The following is a 19,075-nucleotide window of genomic DNA, read 5'->3' as shown; positions in this document are numbered from 1 at the left end:
TGTAGACCAGGCTGGCCTCGAACTCAGAAATCTGCCTGCCTCTGCCTCCCGAGTGCTGGGATTAAAGGCATGCGCCACCACTGCCTGGCGATCTTTTCATTTTCTTGTCTTCCAGAGAGAAGGTCTTAATTTGAATTCAGTGGATTTTGTTTCTTTTCATGAATTGTTCTTTTGGAGTTGGATTAAAAACAAAAACCACATGACAGCTGAACATGGAAGCATACACCAGTTATCAGAGCACACAGGAGGCAGAGGCAGGAGGATCATAAGTTCAAGGCCAGTGTGGTCTAGAGAGTAAACCTCTTTCTCAAAAAACCTCAACAACTAGAAATGTGCACTAAATATGATCAAAGCACATTGTATGCATGTACAAATATCAGTGAAACCTCTGATATTATACAGTGAATATCTGCTAACAACAGAAAAATAAATAAAAAAATAAAAGAAAAAACAAGGAAGGGCTAGAGAGGTGGCTCAGAGGGAGCCTGCCACCAAGCTTGATGGACTGAGTTCAATCTCCTGGACCCGGATAGAGGGAGAATTAATCCCTGCAATTTGTCCTCTGACTTCCACACGTGTGCCAGCATACAAGCCCACACACAGTTTAATTATTAATTAATTAAACTGTAAGGTTTTTTTTGTTTTTGTCTTTGTTTTTTTTTTGTTTGTTTTTACATAAGAAATAAGTAAAACATGGAAATGAGTCTGACGTGGTGGCATTTCTGTGATCTCAGCACTCAGGAGGCAGAGAGAATTGGTGCAAATTTGTGGCCAGCCTGGTCTATGTGGGGTATCCTAGGCCAGCTGTGGCTGTAGAGTGAGAACCTATCTCAAAAAATTAAATAAAATAAAATAAGAAAGGGGGGCTGGAGGGATGTCTCTGTGTTGTGTTTGCTGTTCTTCCAAAAAACCCATATTTGGTTCACAGCACCTACACTGGGCCTGATCTGGGCCTGATCATGGAGTCTGTAGCTCCAGTCCCAGAACATCTAATGCTCTTTTCTGGCCTCTGTGGCTGCTGCACTTATGTATACACCCCCACACAAACACAAGGAGATAAATACAAATAAAATAAAATGGGGCTGAAGAGATGGCTTGACATCTGTTTTCATTTAAATTTTTATTGATTCTTTATGAATTTCACATCGTGCACCCCAATCCCACTCATCTCCCCATGCATTCTTGCCTGTCCTCCATCCTTACAACCTCTCCCCCAGAGGGGGGGGGAAAGTCTCTTTATGGAATCTGTACTGTGTCATAGTGTGTCACACAGTATACCCTTTTGTCCACACATCTTTGCTTGCAAATGTTCATTGCAATGAGTCACTGGTATGGATCGAGGCCTCTAGTTTCTGTGACACCATCAACACTGGATTCTCGGCTGGGGGTCCTCTCTGATTTCCTGCTGTTGCCCTGTGTCATGGCGATCCCAGAGCTTTGGATCTGTAGGACCAGCCCCATCATGAGCTCCAGTAGTTCACAGATGTTGGGGAGGATCAACTCGAAGCCCTGGATCTGGGCCTGGGTGGTAGCTGAGCCAGTCATTCTGTCAGCTCTCCCGTACCCACACCACCAGAGCTAGCTCTCCAGTACTGCCCAGGCTAGCCCATCCAATGCCAAAGCCACAGTCAGCAACGGGCAGGGCCAGCTCTCCTGCCCTCTTGCCCTTGGGACTGGCTCACCCTCACCTATAACAACAGGGTCAGCTCTCTTGTGCTGCCCAGGTGAGGTGCAGGGCCCACTCTCTGGAGTGCTGCAGAGATGGCTTAGTAATTACTAGCAATTGCCGCTCTTGCAGGAGACGAGGTTCAATACCTAGCAGTCACACTGTAACTCCATTTCCAGGGGATCCGATGTCTTCTTCTGGCCTCCTCAGGCACCAAGTATGTACGTGGTACGTTTTAAATTAATTTTGTGAAAGGTGGAAGATTTGTTTCGCAATCTATGTTTTTGCCTGTGGACCTTGCCCAGGTTTGCAACATTATTTGTCAAAACAACAACAGTTCTTTCTCCAGTGAATTCTTGCTGCCCTTGTCAACGCTCGGCCGAGTCTGGGTGAGAGCCACTCTTCCTAAGGGTAGCCACACTCGGCCGAGTCTGGGTGAGAGCCACTCTTCCTAAGGGTAGCCACGCTCGGCCGAGTCTGGGTGAGAGCCACTCTTCCTAAGGGTAGCCACGCTCNGGGTAGCCACGCTCGGCCGAGTCTGGGTGAGAGCCACTCTTCCTAAGGGTAGCCACGCTCGGCCGAGTCTGGGTGAGAGCCACTCTTCCTAAGGGCAGCCACCACTCAGCAAAGAAGCCTCTCCTCGCAGCAAATGGAGACCACTACAGACAACCACAGCTGGACACCATGCAGAGATCAACAGATTGTGGGGACCCCAGCCCTAGTGGATACATCCATATCATAGTTCATGTATCTGCGACCCAGAAACAAAATCTGAGGTGGGGAAGAAAGATTTTTAAGAGTCAAAATATCAGGAAGTCTGCCATAAAACAGTCTGTCCTAGAATGACCGCATAAACAAGATGGGAACCTTGGTAATATCAATGAACATGTTAATGTGGAACTGGGTCCCAACCCAAAACAAAGTACTAGCCAACTGCTGACTGCTGATACAGATTCAATGGGTTGTGCTTATGTATATTGTACATACACACACCCTTATATACATATGTATGTAACAATAATTAAAGAGAAAGAGGCTATCAACTTGAGAGTGGGGAGACCTGGCAGGGGCCTGATGCACAGTAGCCAGGAGGAGTCGGAAGAAGGAAAAGGAGAGAAAGTGAATTTTTAAAAAGATATACTTATTTATTCTATGTATGTGAGTACACTGTCGTTCTCTTCAGACACACCAGAAGAGGGCATCAGATCCCATTCCAGATGGTTGTGAGCCACCATGTGGTTGCTGGGAATTGAACACAGGTCCTCTGGAAGAGCAGTCAGTGCTCTTAACCTCTGAGCCATCTCTCCAGTGCCCAAAATGAATTTTTTAAAGATTTATTTTACTTTTATTTTATAAGTGTTTTGCTTGACATATGCACGTGCATTATGCGCATGCAGTGGGCACTGAGGCCAGAAAACAGGGTTGGATCCCCTGGAATTGGAGTTACAGATGGTTGTGAGCTGCCATCTGGGTGATAGGACCTGGGTTCTCTGCAAGAACAACAGGTGCTCTTAACCACTGAGCCATCCCTTCAGCCCTTCCTCTAAAAGTCTTAAAATCTCTAATGACATGATCTAATGGATCATGATTTCTTTTCTTTTTTAAACAGGGTCTTTCCATGTGAGTACAGCTAGCCTGAACCCTGGACTATAGATCAGGCTGGTCTCAAACTCACAGCTCTGTTCGCTTCTGCCTTCAAGTGCAGGAATTAAATAAAGGCATGTGCTACTACTATGCCCAGTTTGGCTCATGATTTTCACCTCGTTGCATAGTCAAGCTATCTTATGTTTCTTTGCACATGTTCCTTCTTAAAACATAAGGCGAGGGCTGAAAAGAGCACCTTTACCTTTAGTGGGTAAAGGTGCTTGTTGCCAGGCCTGACAACCTAAAATCATTTCCTTAGACCTACATGGTAGAAGGAGAGAACCAATTCCCACAAGTTGTCCTTCAATTACCACATGTGCAATGAGGCATGGACATCTTCCCCCCACCCCCACCAAATAAATGTAATTTAATTGTAAAAAAAAAATGCAGTTGATGTGGGGCACAACTATAGTTCCTGCACTCAGGAGGGAGAGGCAAGATGATTACCCCAGTTTAAGACTAGCCTAGTCTATATACCTAGCTCCAAACCAGTTAGAGCTACATAATAAGACCCTATGTCAAACAAAGAATACAGACTATAATAAAATAAAACACGAAATGCAGAAATGTATCTTAAATGACTTGCAGTTTCAATTTCCCCAGAAACAATCAATGAACAGTTTGTTGTCATTCATCTGTTGTTTTTGGGTTTTTTTTTCTTGGAAAACAGACTTTGAATATCTGATGAAAGCCGAGGGACTCTCCAAGAAATCAATACATGCTCTGCATTGTGCATAGTTTCAGGATCCTAGGAATGTCTCCAGTCCACCCCAGAAATGCCCCCAGGAGGCTGGAACATCTACCCATCAGTTCCAGCTGGCCCGAGTGCCCTGCCCTTCCTTGTATAGGGTTTGCAGACCGAGCAGGCTATTCTGACTTTAGACAAGGCTCCGAGGACGGGAAGCAGAGACTTGCACAGAACACTTGTAAGGTGGGACCTACTGGTGAGACTCAGAAGTTTCCGTCACCATACTGAAAATATTACACTGTGGTGGTTTGAATAGGAATGCTCCTCATCGACTCATGTGTTTGAATGCTTGGCCCATGGGGAGTGGCACTGTTAGGTGTGGCCTTGTTGAAAGAAGCATGTCACTGTCAGGGTGGGCTTTGAGGTCTCCTATGCTCAAGCTACACCTAGTGTGGCACACAGTCTCTCCTTGCTGCCTGCAGATCAAGATGCCCGAGGTCATGCTTCCTGCCATGATGATAATGGACTAAGCCTCTGAAACTGTAAGCCAGCCCCAATTAAATGCTTGCTTTTTGAAGAGTTGCCTTGGTCATGGTATCTCTGTACAACATTAAAACCCTAAGACACACAAAGGGATTAAACCAGAAGAATTTGTTCCATGGATTCTATGCTGCAGATTGAGCACAATGCCTCGTACACGTGAAAGCAGACACTTTGCAATTGAACTCTACCCATCAGCACCCTGACACTGTATATCTTGTATCCTGTTTTGTGCACAATACTACGTGATGTCAAGCTGGTGCATGTTTGTAATCTCAACACTGAGGAGTCAGGACAGAAGGACTGCAAGTTGAGGGTCAAGCTGAGCTATATAGCAAGATACTGTCCCTTTCAAAATAATTACATTTCTACATCTCTGATTAGTTCTCAGAACAGGGGTTTTAATGATTACGTAATATTTTACAGGGTTGATGCTATCTAATTTGTAACTGTGATGTTATAAGTAAAAATCACTGTAATTCTCTCCAGTTACTTCATGATTCTTTTTTTTTTTTTTTTTTTTTTTTTTTTGGAGGCTTTACATTTATTAACTGGTGTGATACAACTTAGAATTACTGAATTCCCATAAATAAAATTTCACTTTTGAACACTTGCTGCTACTTTTTAACACCAACAGCCTAATGCCAACCTGACACATTAACAAGCCTCGCACCACTGGCCATTCATCTGCTTGGTAACAAGCTTTTGGTCTACTGTTATTCTAAGGTCTGGCCTACTGCCCTCCTTTCTGTATGATCTGAGCAAACCGACCGTTGGCAGCAAAAAGTGGATAGCAATGAAGTGATCCACACAGCTAGAGAGGCAGCAGTTTTCAGTGAGGGAGTCTAGCCGGCTTCCTGGCTTCTCCACACACTTATCCTACCATAGTTCCATGAAGTAACGCACCTGCGCAGTGACGCACCTGCGCAGTGAACTGCGCCTTCTGCTGCTCAGTGGCCACCAGGAGTTCTAACTCTGCTCCGTCCACTTCACCAAGCTCGGCGTCAGACCTACTTCATGATTTTGTTGTTGTTGTTGTTGTTTCTCGAGACAGGGTTTCTCTGTATAGCCCTGGCTGTCCTGGAACTCACTTTGTAGACCAGGGTGGCCTCGAACTCAGAAATCCGCCTACCTCTGCCTCCCAAGTGCTGGGATTAAAGGCATGCGCCACCACGCCCGGCTCATGATTTTTTTAACAAGATTTACCTTTCTTTTGCTCTCTCTCTCTCTCTCTCTCTCTCTCTCTCTCTCTCTCTCTCTCTCTCTCTCTTTCTCTCTCTCCACACACACACACACACACACACCCTCTCTCCTTTTTTGTACACATATACAAGTTTATGGGCCAGTGAGCACGGCTGGCAAAGGCACTTGGAGACCTGAGTTGGATCCTCAGATGCCATCTAACGATGGAAGGGACAGTTAACCCTTCAGAGGTGTCCTCTGACCTCCACAAATGCAGTGCAGCATGCCTCCCCTCAGTCATGCACACGCAATAATAACGGTGACAAAACCATAGCAACAATAAAGATAATGGTCAGGCATAGTGGTGCACACCTTTAATCCATACACTTGGGAGGGAGAGGCAAGCAGATTTCTGTGAGTTCAAGGCCAGCTAGGTCTACAGTACAAGTTCCAGGAACATCCAGGGCTACACAGAGAAACACTGTCTCAGAAAAAAAACAAACCCCAAACCAAACCAATCAATCAACTAAAAATAAATAAAAATGTTTATGCTTTCATTGGTAGGAGTAGCTTTTCTGTTTGTTTAATTCCTTTTTGCTTGATAGCTTAAGTTACTTTTCTATTGCTTGAAGAGATAGCAGGACCAAAACAAGGTATAAAAGAAAGCATTTCATTGAGAGCACGCGTATAGTCTCAGAGGACTAGTCCACAATCGTCATGGTGGTGAGCATGGCAGCAGAGCAGTGCTGAGAGCTTACATCCTGCTTACAGAGTAGAAAGGAGGGATGAGGGAGGGAGGGGGAGGGAGAGGAGAGGGAGGGAGAGAGAGGGAGAGAGGAGGGAGAGGAGAGGGAGGGAGGAGGGAGAGGAGAGAGAGCGAGAGCGAGTGAGTGAGACAGACAGAGATAGAGAAAAAGACTGAGCCTGGCATGGGTTCTGAAAGCACACAGCCTGCTCCCAGTGACACACCTGCTCCCAGTGACCTACCTTCTCCAAAGAAGCCACACCTCCTAATCGTTCCCAAAACAGTCCCAACAGCGAGAGCCCTGGAATTCAAATATCTGGGCTGGTGGGGCCATTCTCATTCAGACCACCACACTCAGCACAAATATTTCTCTTATAGCACGTTCATTATCATTGAACTTTGCTGTACTTCTATATCCTCCTCCCCTGCCCCTCTTCACCTGTCGGATTTTCTTTTTTTCAAATAACCCCTCTTTGCGTCCACGTCACATTTGTATGACATAACAGTAAGTATAAAACAGTAGTTACACTGTTAAGTCTAGATTCCGTGAGATGAGACACGCAGAGTTTGGCTTTTCCCTTCCTTACTCTCCTATTTAATGGCTGAGCTGAACTAAGCTCGTGGCCTCACACTTGCCCCCACCCCGTCCCTTTAGACTGCTCCTCCCAACAGCCGCCCTCTACTCTTGTGTATCACATATGCTATAGATGGAATATGTTGTCAAGTCTGAAACAGCTATTTGTGGTGCCTATTAGTGACCCAAGTGCAAGCTGGCCAGCCACCAGGCTCTCGGCATCTCAGACACCGACTACATGGCCCATGCTGGCAGCCCAGCTCTTCTCACCCTGCCCCACCCTCAACTTCTCCAACCCATGAGCTTCCCTTCCCCCAGTTTCTCATTCCTATACTGCTCTGCTACACACACACACACACACACACACACACACGGTCTGTGAACTCTCCCCCACCTTCCCCTTTCCTTACAGGAAAAAAAATCTTTTCAGCCATATCTTGGAACAGTTACATTCTCACTTTAAATATCTGGTGCTGAAAACCCCACTTTATAGTTCTATCTGCCATAACATACATTAAAAAAAAAATCTGGATTTTTTGTTTGTTTGTTTTTGTTTTTCGAGACAGGGTTTCTCTGTGTAGCCCTGGCTGTCCTGGAACTCACTTTGTAGACCAGGCTGGCCTTGAACTCAGAAATCCGCCTGCCTCTGCCTCTCGAGTGCTGGGATTAAAGGCGTGTGCCACCACGCCTGGCGATTTTTTTTTTAATATGAGAAAACATGTCATACATGTCCTCTTTCTGAGGAGTGCACTATTTAATAATTAATCCCCATCCTTCTAGATTTCCACATCAAATTGATTGTAGTTTTTCTATGTCCAAACAGTTATCTTCTTAGAGAAAAAAAAAAAATCACTGGCTAGTTTATCTCTTATCCAGAGTGAAGTCAGCCAGGCTGTAAAGAAAGAACACATGGCCTCAGAGGGCATTTTCCCGAAGCTGTGGAAGTTGCCAGCCTGGGGTGGTGACACCGTTGTACTTTGCGGATGCAAATACGGGCGGTAGAATTAATGGGCACGAGTGATTAAGAACTCATGCCCACTGCCACAAGCCAGCGGTGGGGCAACGCCATGGACCAGCCTGCGGCCCTAGATAACTATGAAAACCAGAGTGTTTGAGTGCGTGCGAATAATAAAGAAGTGAATGAAATGTGTGGACCGCCCTAGTTGTGATTGGCTGAATTTAGCTTAAAAATGCCGGTCTGGCACGGCAAAATCGCTCACCTCCCGAGGTCCCAGCGGAGAAACTTCAAGTCGAGAAATAATCTGCGTGGACCCCACCTGGACACGGACATCCGCTGCTAGACAGCAAAGCCTGCACGGCGCAGCTCAGCTCAGCTTCCAGAGGATTCAAAGTCTCACCTGCGTCGCCAGGAGCTAAGGCTAAGCCTGCCAGACTGGAAAGGTTAGTGAGACAGTGTTTGTGCGAACGAATGAACGAACGAACGAGGGCGGCCCCATTTTGCTGTTTATGAATAAATAAAAGTACTAGAACCTTTTCCACCCGGTTTTGAGTTGTTTCCCGCCACGCTTTTCGGCCACATCGCGACCCGGGCCCTATGGATGTTGTCTTGTTCAGGGGAGCGGGCCTTCCAAGCTCCACTTTCAAATTGCTGGCGGTAACTTGAGCGCCTAATAGATTCTGCCTGGTAATCCCAGAACAGCAGCCCCTGAACTGAAAGAACTGCTTCCCTGTTAGGAAAATGTATCGCTCCTGACTCAGCTTTGAAGAGGATGTAGTTGGTGACATTTACTGTTTCTGGTGGCAGCATGCTCACGTGGCCTTCCTAAAGAGGCCCAGCGGCTACAGACGGGCAGCTCTGACATGAGGATTTGGTACTCTGTACATCCAGCACTCTGACCAGACAGGTCAAGTGCTCAGTGCACATAGGGACACGGAGACATGGAGTATACTGAATTGTTTTCTAAACAATCAATGATTTAGGTCACTAGGGAACTACTTTAAGAATTTTAAATTTTACTTCTGTACATAGAAAAATACACTTAGGAGCTGGCGAGATGGCTCAGTGGTTAAGAGCGCCGACTGCTCTTCCAAAGGTCTGAGTTCAAATCCCAGCAACCACATGGTGGCTCACAACCATCCATAACGAAATCTGATGCCCTCTTCTGGAGTGTCTGAAGACAGCTACACTGTACTTACATATAGTAAATAAATAAATCTTAAAAAGAAAAAAGAAAAATACACTTAGCCAGGCATAGTGGCACACGCCATCAATCCCAGTTCCTGAGAGACAGGCTGGTGAATCTCTGAGCTTAAAGCCAGCCTGGTCTATAGTGAGGACAGCCTTGGATATATTGAGAAACCCTGTCTAAAACAAAATAAACACCAAAAAGATGGCTCAGAAGCTAAATACCTTAAGAGGAAGACTGTTCTTACAAAGGACTTGGGGTTCAGTTCCCACTACCTGTATCAAGTTGCTTTCAACCATGTGAAATTCCAGTTCCAGGGGATCTGTATACATGATATGCATAAAGTCACATAAGTATACATATAAGTAAAAATAAATCTTAAAAATGTATTTAATAGCTATATTAACCAAAATAACTTCTAAATATGCAGTTTCCCCCTTAACATCTGCTAATGGTGTTATCTCTAAACGTAAAACCAGTTCCATGTCTGCAGAGGTTGCTCAGTGGCTAAGATCTCAGACTGTGACTCCAGAGGACCCAAGTTCAATTCCCAGCACCCATGTCAGGCAGCTCCCAACCATATGTAACTTTAACCTTTGGAGAACCTGACATCTCTGGTCTCCAAGGGCATCCGCACTTATGTGCGTGCACTAAACACACACAATTAAAAATAAATATTAAAAAGAACCAGTTCTGTGTTTCCTGCTTTCAGTACTTAACAAAACAGAAAACAGATCACGGTCTTTTCTAACCCTGCTTCCTGGAGGTGGCTAGGTAGGAATAGTGATAGCAGCGGCATGGAGGCGCACACTTTTAGTTTTAGTTCCAGCACTCGGGAGGCAGAGGAAGGGAAGTTCTGTTTGAGGCCAAGCTGATCTATACAATGAATTTCAGGGCATTCAGAGATCCTGCCTCAAAAAACAAAACAAGCCAAACAACAAAAAAGAACAAAACACCCTAAACCACTAAAAACAAAATCCTATGCAAAATAAAAATAGATCCTTGTTAAACTACTACAAAGACAGCTAGCTGGAGGTGCAGCTCAGCAGAGCACAATCCAGAGGAACAACAGTAAACACCGAGTTCAGCCAGCCAGCGCCATCTTTAGCAGAAAGTCTCCAGAGAACTGAGCACGGGAAGGCCTCTCTCGAACAAGAGGTATAAATAAAAGCCTGTCTCCCATGACAATTCAGTCAGAGTTTCAAAGCCAGGTTCCAAGTCTGAGTTTACTCATTATGCTAAGTTAATAGTCTGAGTTGGGATCTGTGTTCCAAAGGCAACGAAGCATCTTTGTAAACAACGACTGTGACACAGATATAAATAAGCACTTTCTGCCCTCTATGTACCAGGGCTTAATACTCAAGACTGAGCTCAAGAAAGACAGGATGTACCGCGGTTTCCAAAAGCACTGTTTTATTTATACAGAGTCCTAACCAGTCAGTGGCAGGAGGAGTGGGAGAGTCTCCATCTTCAATCCAGGGCCTCTGTGATGTCAGTTTGTTGTTACCAAACACACAGGCACAGGCATCAAGGATCTGGTAAGCTGATAAGAGTGTTCAGTCTCTCTCTGCTAGAGCAACAAGGTGAGCGTCAATCTCTGCTTCAGTAAGAATCCTAAAAGGCAAAGGGTAAAAACCACAAGTGCTTACTTTAAATTTTTTTATTATGAAAAAATTCACATACAAAAGATAGTACAACAAACTCTCAAGTATGGATCAACTAACTCCAGTCATTACCAATTTATAACCAATCTTTTGAAAGTCTATATATCCACGACTCTTACTGAAGATTATACTGTAGAACTCCCAGTCAATTTCATGTATATCAAGGTGTTTTTTGATACCAGACCCAGAATTTAATTGTAGCTAAGGTTGAAAGCATTTCAACTGAATTAATATGAAGCTAAGTTACATAAAATATGTTCAATTTAGTTTGAGTGTCAATGTCTTAAAAAACGTTAATATAACTTAAATTTGAATAAACTGAGGGGTGAGAAAATTAAATAAATTATAAAAACCTGTTGGGGGCAGGGAAGCTAGAAGAGCATGAGCATGAGAACTGGAGTTTTATCCCATCATGGGGATGGCACGACTGCCTGCCTGTAAACCCAGAGCTGGGAAGAAAGCTGGCTAGCTACACTAGGAGAATCAGCAAGCACATGAGATACACTCCTTCAGTGTATAAGGTAGAGAACGTCATCAACCCTTGACCTCTGCACATACACGTGGATGCACACGTACATATACTTGCAAAAAAAAAAAAAAAAGTCGCTTGGATTCGATAACTATCCATGAAAAAAACAAACCTATTTACAATCTACTTACCAGAGGACACTCCGTGAGGAACATATATTTCCAATTTCCTATGTTTGCCTTACCTTCCCAGTGCTGCAGCCAGTTAACACATTCATGTTCTGGGGACCCAGTCCAAAGTTACCTTTGCTGTTACTTCCTAACTAACTTTGCTACGTTAAGAACCATAATGTAACAGCTGAGCTTTCTGAGGGTCTTAGAAGACCCCAGTGAAAGGGCCACTCAACACCCAAAGGAGCTGCAACGCACAGTTGAGAATGTCTGCCTTAAAGGGATCGGCTGCTGGTCAGCATGGTGACAGCACCTGTCACTGCCGGGATTCTGTTTGTTGCTTTGAGGCAGGGTCTCATGACTTATAAGGTAGCAGGCTGGCCTGGAGTTTATCATGTAGCCAAAAATGACTCTGAACTTCTGAAACTCCCGTCTCTTACTCCCAAGATCTGGAACTACAAATAAGTGTGACCATGCTGGACTTCACTACTAAACTCTAAAAAGGTAGATTTGTCAAAATGACTTGACTTTCTTTACAACTTGGAGAAAGAAAGTTTATAAAGTTGTAGAATCGTATGCTATTTCTGTATGCTCTTTGTTATTACACTCACTATCTCAGAATTTAGAACATGTACAAAGGCATTTTCCCTCTTTCCAGTACTGGGATTGAATCTAGAGATTTTCTGCTGCTGGCAAGCATTCTCACACTAGTTATATTCTCAGCTGTTTAAAAAACATGTTTATAGTGGGTGGTGGCAGTGCATACCACTAATTCCAGCACTTGAGAGGCAGGGGCAAGGAGGATTTCTGTGAGTTTGAAACTAGCCCGGTCTACACAGCTAATCCTAGGACAGCCAAGGTTACACAAAGAAACTGTTTCAAAAAACAGACACAGCCTTGAGTGGTGGAGTACTCCTTTAATCCCAGCACTCAGGAGGCAGAGGCAGAGGCAGGCGGATTTCTGAGTTCGAGGCCAGCCTGGTCTACAAAGTGAGTTCCAGGACAGCCAGGGCTATACAGAGAAACTCTGTCTCGGAAAACAAAAACAAAAACAAAAAAAACCCAGACAGATAAAACAATAAAAAGGAAATTTTTATTTTGAGATAGGTTCACTATGTTCTCAGAGCTGACCTTGAACCTATAATCCTGCCTCAACTGCCCAACAGCTGGGACTGATACAATGGTTTCTTGCTCAATTTTAAAATAAAGTAAAATGCAAATAACATTCAGATGCAGTAAAAAGGTTTCATCAGAGACAAGAAAGGAAGTGCCTGTTGGAATTTCAGTGCTTAAAAAAGGGAACAGATGAATGTGGTGTTCATCTTCCCGGCTAGAGTCAGCCTGGGCTCAAAAAGAAACAAAGCAACAATAAAGGGAAACTTGTGCTATAGAAAAAATTATCAGACTAGATACAAGTGCCTTTTCTTAATTCTGTGGGATTTTTTTGTGTTTATATCGTCTGCAGGCAACCAAGCAAGCAACTCAGCAGTGGGGAAAAGCACCCACTACAGAAGCCCGTGTGTGGGAACAAGCTGTAATCCAGGCACGCGGGAGGCAGAGGGAGGAAGGGCCAAAGTTCAAGTCCAGTTTGGACTACATCCCAAGACAGTGTCACAAAACACATACATGTCACTGAAAAACTCTTCAAGGTCTGACACTTAGTTAACCAATCCCCAACGGCATGACCACGGATGTAGTGTAAGGGGAGACACACTCAGCAGGTCCTTGTAGCTGTAGACTTACATGAGTTTCACTAGTCCATGGCAGACAAACCACCTGACAGTTTGCTAGGGAGACGAGCTGACTGATATAAGCAACCAGTACACACTTGGATGTCAGAAAGAGCCTGGGCGAGCAAGACTCAAACAGCAAATAACTTGGGGAACGCAGTAGGGAAATTGCCAGTCTAGCACAGAAAAACAGTTTAGGGGTAACTGCTCAGGAATTATGCAGAAGCTCATTAAATAAATCGACGAGATTCTGTCTCAATAACTAGGGGCTGGCTGGATCATAGTAAGAACTACTAGAGTTATTAAATAACCTACACCAGTGCTTGGAGCCTGCGAGCTGCTGTGCAGCTCAGTAACTTGTTGAGTAAGAAGACCCGAGCAACTGTGCATCTGCGTTTTACACTGCCCTTTGAAGGGCCCTTATCCAGTGGATAAGCAACCTTCCACCTCAAAGTCACTACTTCGGAAATGCTTCACTGGCTTTAAACTGAAGAAGAAGAAAATGGAAAAAAAAGACTGAAGTCCATCTCACTTTCTGTCTACCGACGTGCTCTAATGTCAGGGATCAAATCCAGGACAATGTGCATGCCAGGCCAGCACCTGACTACCAGCTGCATTGCTCATTTTACTTCTTGTACAAAGGTTGTGTGCGTGTGCATGTGCGTGTGAGTGTGTGTGTGCGTGTGAGTGTGTGTGTGCGTGTGAGTGCGTGAGTGGTGTGTCATCTCCAATGTTCTATATAAACTTACTTGGAAGATGGAGAAAAGCCGCTTCTGTTTTAAGAGACTTCAAATAAAGTTGTTTTGTTTTTACAGTGCTAAGGATTGAACTCATGACTTCAGAACATGTAAGCTAAGCACTTTTCTACAGAGCTACCTCTTAGTCATTTGTTTGGTTTTTTGTTTTTTGTTTTTTTTCGAGACAGGGTTTCTCTGTGTAGCCTTGGCTGTCCTGGAACTCACTCTGTAGACCAGGCTGGCCTCGAACTCAGAAATCCGCCTGCCTCTGCCTCCCAAGTGATGGGATTAAAGGTGTGTGCCACCACGCCCAGCCATTTGTTTCTTGAAACAGGGTTTTTGTTATATGAGCCAGGGTACCCCTTGAACTTATGATCCCCCTGCCTCAGCCTCCCCAGTGCCTGAATTATCCAAGAAGTTCTGAAACAGATCCTCAGATACTGGAGAAAAAAAAAGAGAGAATCACATTTCTTCACCACATCATCATACACAAATATTGCACAAAGGAACCCTAATGTCTCTAGCTTTTTATTCTAGAATTTAGCACATGGCTGAAAATGTAACTCACCTGAATTTAGGATTTTCAACTGTAACTACTCCAACTTCTATTTCTGAAGGTTTGAAATCAATCGACAGAACAGTAGACAGGCATGTAATTGCAGTCTAAAAAGAACACCAACATTAAAACAATGATTGCCCGCTACCACTGTCCCCCACCCCAAGCTTATCAGTAACACCACAAGATACTTGCTTCTGTGTTTCAGGGACACGGTCCTACAGCATGTTACTAACAAACTGCTGACATAATCTGCTTCTATTAAATAGCCACAGGTTAAAGGAGTTTACCTAATATATAGATGGAGTACATAAAAATTCATTTGCAGCCCAGTGTGGTGGCACAAGTCTTTAATCCTACCACTGGGGAGGCAGAGGCAGGCAGATCTCTTGAGTTTGAGGCTGCCCTGGTCTAAGAATGAGTTCCAGGACATCCAGGGCTACACAAAGAATAAAACAAATAAAATCAATCGATCAATCAATCACCCAATAAGTAAACAAAAATTGACTTGCTTGATGATCAATATAAGCAAACTATGTTTAGTTCCCACTGTGAAAGAGACTAAAGAATGATTTGGTCATTCAGACTGATGACTGTGCCTTTAAAATGTTTGTGGTTATGACAATTTAAGAATGTTTTAAATGGTTTTATATCTGATGTGATTAATTTAACTATAAATTATAATTTAAGAAACATTTTAAAAAGGCATACCATTCTAAGACTGGAACTAACATATTTTATACTTTCTTTCAGTATAAGATAAAGTATTAAACAATTAAAAGTTTGTCTATGTTTTGAGAAAAAGCCTTGCTTTACAGCCCCAACTATTATGGAACTCACTATGCAGCCCAGGTTGGCCTCAAACTTACAATGATCCTTTCGCCTCTGCCTTCCCCATGCTGGGATTACATGTGTGCACCATCATATCCAGTTTTTAAAAAGTGTATGTGGGTGTCAATGTCAAGGACAACCTTGGAAGACAGGGTTTCTCATTGGCCTGAACTAAGCATGGCTGGGCTGGCCAGCAATGCAATGATCAAGCATGTGTCATAATAAGTAGGTTTTATTTGTTTGCAATGTAGATTCTGGGGTCTGACCTGAGATCCCTGAGCTCAGAGATAAGTACTTAACTGAGCTCTTTCCAGCCCCTCTGTTCACATATTTTTTTTTTAACTAGGAAACAATGTGCTCTCCAAGAACTTAGCTTGTAGCTGCTTTTATTTAGGACCATGAAAATAATTACTGGATCAGCAAGACAGCTCAGTGGGTAAAGGTGCTTCCTGCCAAAGCTAAGTAGGTTCAATCTCGGAAGCCCTATGATAGAAAAGAACTGCCTCCAGCAAATTGGTCCTGACTCCTATGAGTGTCTGCAGATGCAGACACACAGAAATAAATGTTAATAAAACAATATTACCGAATCTTAGTGGGTTTACTTTTGTTATCCAAATAGTTTAACCCACTTTGCGTCTATTAATCATAGTAACCATGCCAGTCTTTGAGTCAAGTCTTATTTTCCTATTTTGTGTCTGTTGAAGTCTCAGATGCATTATGAAAATAGAAATAAAATGATTAAAAGGAGCTCCCATTTCCCCCCATGTGAGCTGAATGGTATCAATTCTAACATTAAACTAACAAGACTGAATCTTGTGACATCATTAAGAAACAGCTTTCATAGCCTATCAATAACACAATGATGCTCATTGTCTCAGAGCAGTGAGACAAGGTTCACACCTTCCTTCCGGCTAACTTACTTCCACTGTCTGTTCAAATGTCCAATCAAATTTCTTCTTCACTTTTTTTTCAAGGAAGCTGGTTGACTCTGTTTGTTTAACTCCTGCTGCCGTGGCTTTAAAGCCACAGTAGTAACCTGCAGGATCACACTTGTACACTTGAGGGCCTTGCTCTTCATCGATACCGATTAAAATCATACCTAAAAAGAGAGGGTCCAGTTAGATGTGTTAAACTGTCCTACAAAAATCTCCTTTTCTTGGTGTTTTCATATAGTTGCTGTTAATCATATTTGGTCACTAATTTTAGGCTTATTTGTTTCCCCCAAACCGTTAAAATGTAGTTTTATTACCCATGACAAATGAGGTAACAGGTACATTTCTGTTTTGAAAAAGGATCTATCAGGTTGCTGTTATTTTAAATGGGTTCAGCTTTTTACTGAACTTGTTAAAAGGTTTAGTCAAAAAGACCAAAGTCCATGCCAACCCCAGTCTCCTCAGACCCCTTTCTTTGCTGTCGCAATCAAAATTCATTTTTAAAATAATTTTGGAATACAGAGGACAGATTAGAAAGAGAAGGGACAGAAGAAAGAAAGAAATTAGATAGGAAATAATAGCAACAAGATAATAAGAAATGACAGGAGAGAGGGAATAGATAGATACTCCATGGCTTAATTAGATGGCTAGGGAGAGTGGACTAAGACAGTAAAGAAGATGCTGAGGATGTATGCAGATCAGAAACGACTCAAAGGTGTCTGAGAAATGGGAGGAAATGGGAGGAAATGGCTAAGAAACCAGGTGAATGACTAGCAGTAAGGTAGGAAGTGAAGCCCTCAAGGGACGACATTAACCAGACAACAAAGAGGAAGCGAAGGCCCAAGAAAAAAGCATGATAAGTGACAACATTTTTTTGTTTGTTTGTTTTGGTTTTTTGAGACAGGGTTTCTCTGTGTGGCCCTGGCTGTCCTGGAACTCACTCTGTAGACCAGGCTGGCCTTGAACTCAGAAATCCGCCTGCCTCTGCCTCCTGAGTCCTGGGATTAAAGGCATGAGCCACCACGCCCGGCAAGTGACAACATTTAAGGGGCCAATGGAGGAGAACGAACAAAAGAAATTGAGCAGAAGAGAGCACTAGGTGTCAGCATACCTGTAAGCTAGCACCTGGGAGGCTGAGGCTAGGGGATCACAAAATTGAGGGAAGCTTGAGTAAATTAAGGGGGGATGGGCATGAAATCAGGGACTGGAGAGGTGGCTCAGTAGTTAAAGAAAACTGGTTGTTCTTCCAGAGGACTGGGGTTCAAGTCCCAGCAACCATGTGGCTGGCAGCTTACAACCATCTCAACTCTAATTCTAAGGACCCGATACCCTCTTTTAGTCTCCACAGGCACCAGGTACATGTGTGGCGCACAGAAATACATACAGGCAAACACCACACATTAAAAAAAATAGGCCGGGCATGGTGGCGCATGCCTTTAATCCCAGCACTTGGGAGGCAGAGGCAGGCGGATTTCTGAGTTCAAGGCCAGCCTGGTCAACAGAGTGAGTTCCAGGACAGCCAGGGCTACACAGAGAAACCCTGTCACGAAAAACCAAAAAAAAAAAAAAAAAAAAAAAAAAAAAAAAAAAAAATTGAAGTCAGAGGAGAAGCAGTGTTTCACAGATCAACAGAGTCATCTGCTGAAAAGAAACATTACACTCAGGTCTCAGAGCTGGGCCTGCAGAATTGTGGCATAGCACTTGCCTAACAAACATGGCCCTGGCTGGGAGCCCTGGCACCTAAAAACACAAAGATTGAGAGCCCGGAACATTTCATTTTCATTAATCAATGATGTCAGAAACAAAAATGATGCCAGGTGCAAGCCTTTACTCCCAGCACTCAGAAGGCAGAAACAGGCAGATCTCTAAGTTCTAGGTCAGTCTAATCTATAGAGTAAATTCCAGGACAACCAGGGCTACACAGAGAAACCCTGTTGAGAGAGAGAGAGAGAAACAGAGAGAGACAAAGTGAGAGAGACCGACCATAAGTTTATATATTAGCCCAACTTTTTTCCCATTGATCAAAAATGGCATTGATACCGTTAAAATGAAATAATAACCTGAAATTATAGCAGAACCCCATTACAACAGCCTAATAAAATAGGACTTTCAGATCATATAGCCTAAACAGAAATATTTAAAAAAAAAAACAGAACTCGAAGCTGTAATTTCAAACTATATATTCAGAATCCAAGTATGGCCGCAGTTTCTTTATACATGCTTTCTATAGACAATTACAACTCAATTCCTTAGAAGACTAAGTCTAAGTCTAAGCATACTTACAACAACCAAGTGGCCTCATTTCAGCGTTCTGTGTGTAGACTTGAGAAATATCAGCAATTCTTTTGCACAGCATGTCCACAGGAATCTCATAGCCATACTTGTATTTCCAATTAGCTGCCTCGTAGCGTGCCCTCTGTACCTGGGATCTGCTGTCAGCTTCAAGGATAAACAAAACCCAGAGTTACCACTTTAGAAATAAAATGAACCTAAAAACCTATTTCTCCACCGCAGATACCTACATTTTTTCAAATACATGTTACAGAAAAACAAGGGTTCTCTGTGGCTTTTTCTTGTGATAATCAACACTGAGTGACTTGGCATGGAGTACACGTAAGAACAGAAAGATATTAAAACATTTCGCTATAAACATTTCGTTATAAAAAATTTATAACATATTGCTCTTTCACCAGCAGTAAAAACAGTTTCAGCCGGGCGTGGTGGCGCACGCCTTTAATCCCAGCACTCGGGAGGCAGAGGCAGGCGGATTTCTGAGTTCGAGGCCAGCCTGGTCTACAAA

General features: G+C 43.5%; 1 protein-coding gene and 1 pseudogene across 2 annotated transcripts in view; both read right to left on the bottom strand.

The window, feature by feature from the left end:
• Window positions 1–5,271: 5,271 nt before the first annotated feature.
• LOC110306513 lies at window positions 5,272–8,330 on the bottom strand (annotated as a pseudogene).
• Window positions 8,331–10,582: 2,252 nt separating this feature from the next.
• The window catches only part of Psma6 (proteasome subunit alpha 6), a 34,133-nt gene continuing 25,640 nt past the window's right edge, over window positions 10,583–19,075 (bottom strand). For both annotated transcript variants that reach the window (XM_021178721.1, XM_021178720.2), the window contains exons 4-7: window positions 18,559–18,714; window positions 16,264–16,442; window positions 14,525–14,619; window positions 10,583–10,800 (exon numbers count right to left, since the gene is read on the bottom strand). In XM_021178721.1, the coding sequence (XP_021034380.1) occupies window positions 10,743–10,800; window positions 14,525–14,619; window positions 16,264–16,442; window positions 18,559–18,714 (488 nt within the window). In that variant the 3' untranslated portion in view covers window positions 10,583–10,742. The remainder of the gene's footprint in view (window positions 10,801–14,524; window positions 14,620–16,263; window positions 16,443–18,558; window positions 18,715–19,075) is intronic.

The sequence above is a fragment of the Mus caroli genome, chromosome 12 (genome assembly GCF_900094665.2).
Source record: "Mus caroli chromosome 12, CAROLI_EIJ_v1.1, whole genome shotgun sequence".
Classification (NCBI taxonomy): domain Eukaryota; kingdom Metazoa; phylum Chordata; class Mammalia; order Rodentia; family Muridae; genus Mus; species Mus caroli.
The sequence above is the reverse complement of the archived record's forward strand: the minus strand, read 5'-3'. Positions and strand labels throughout refer to the sequence as shown.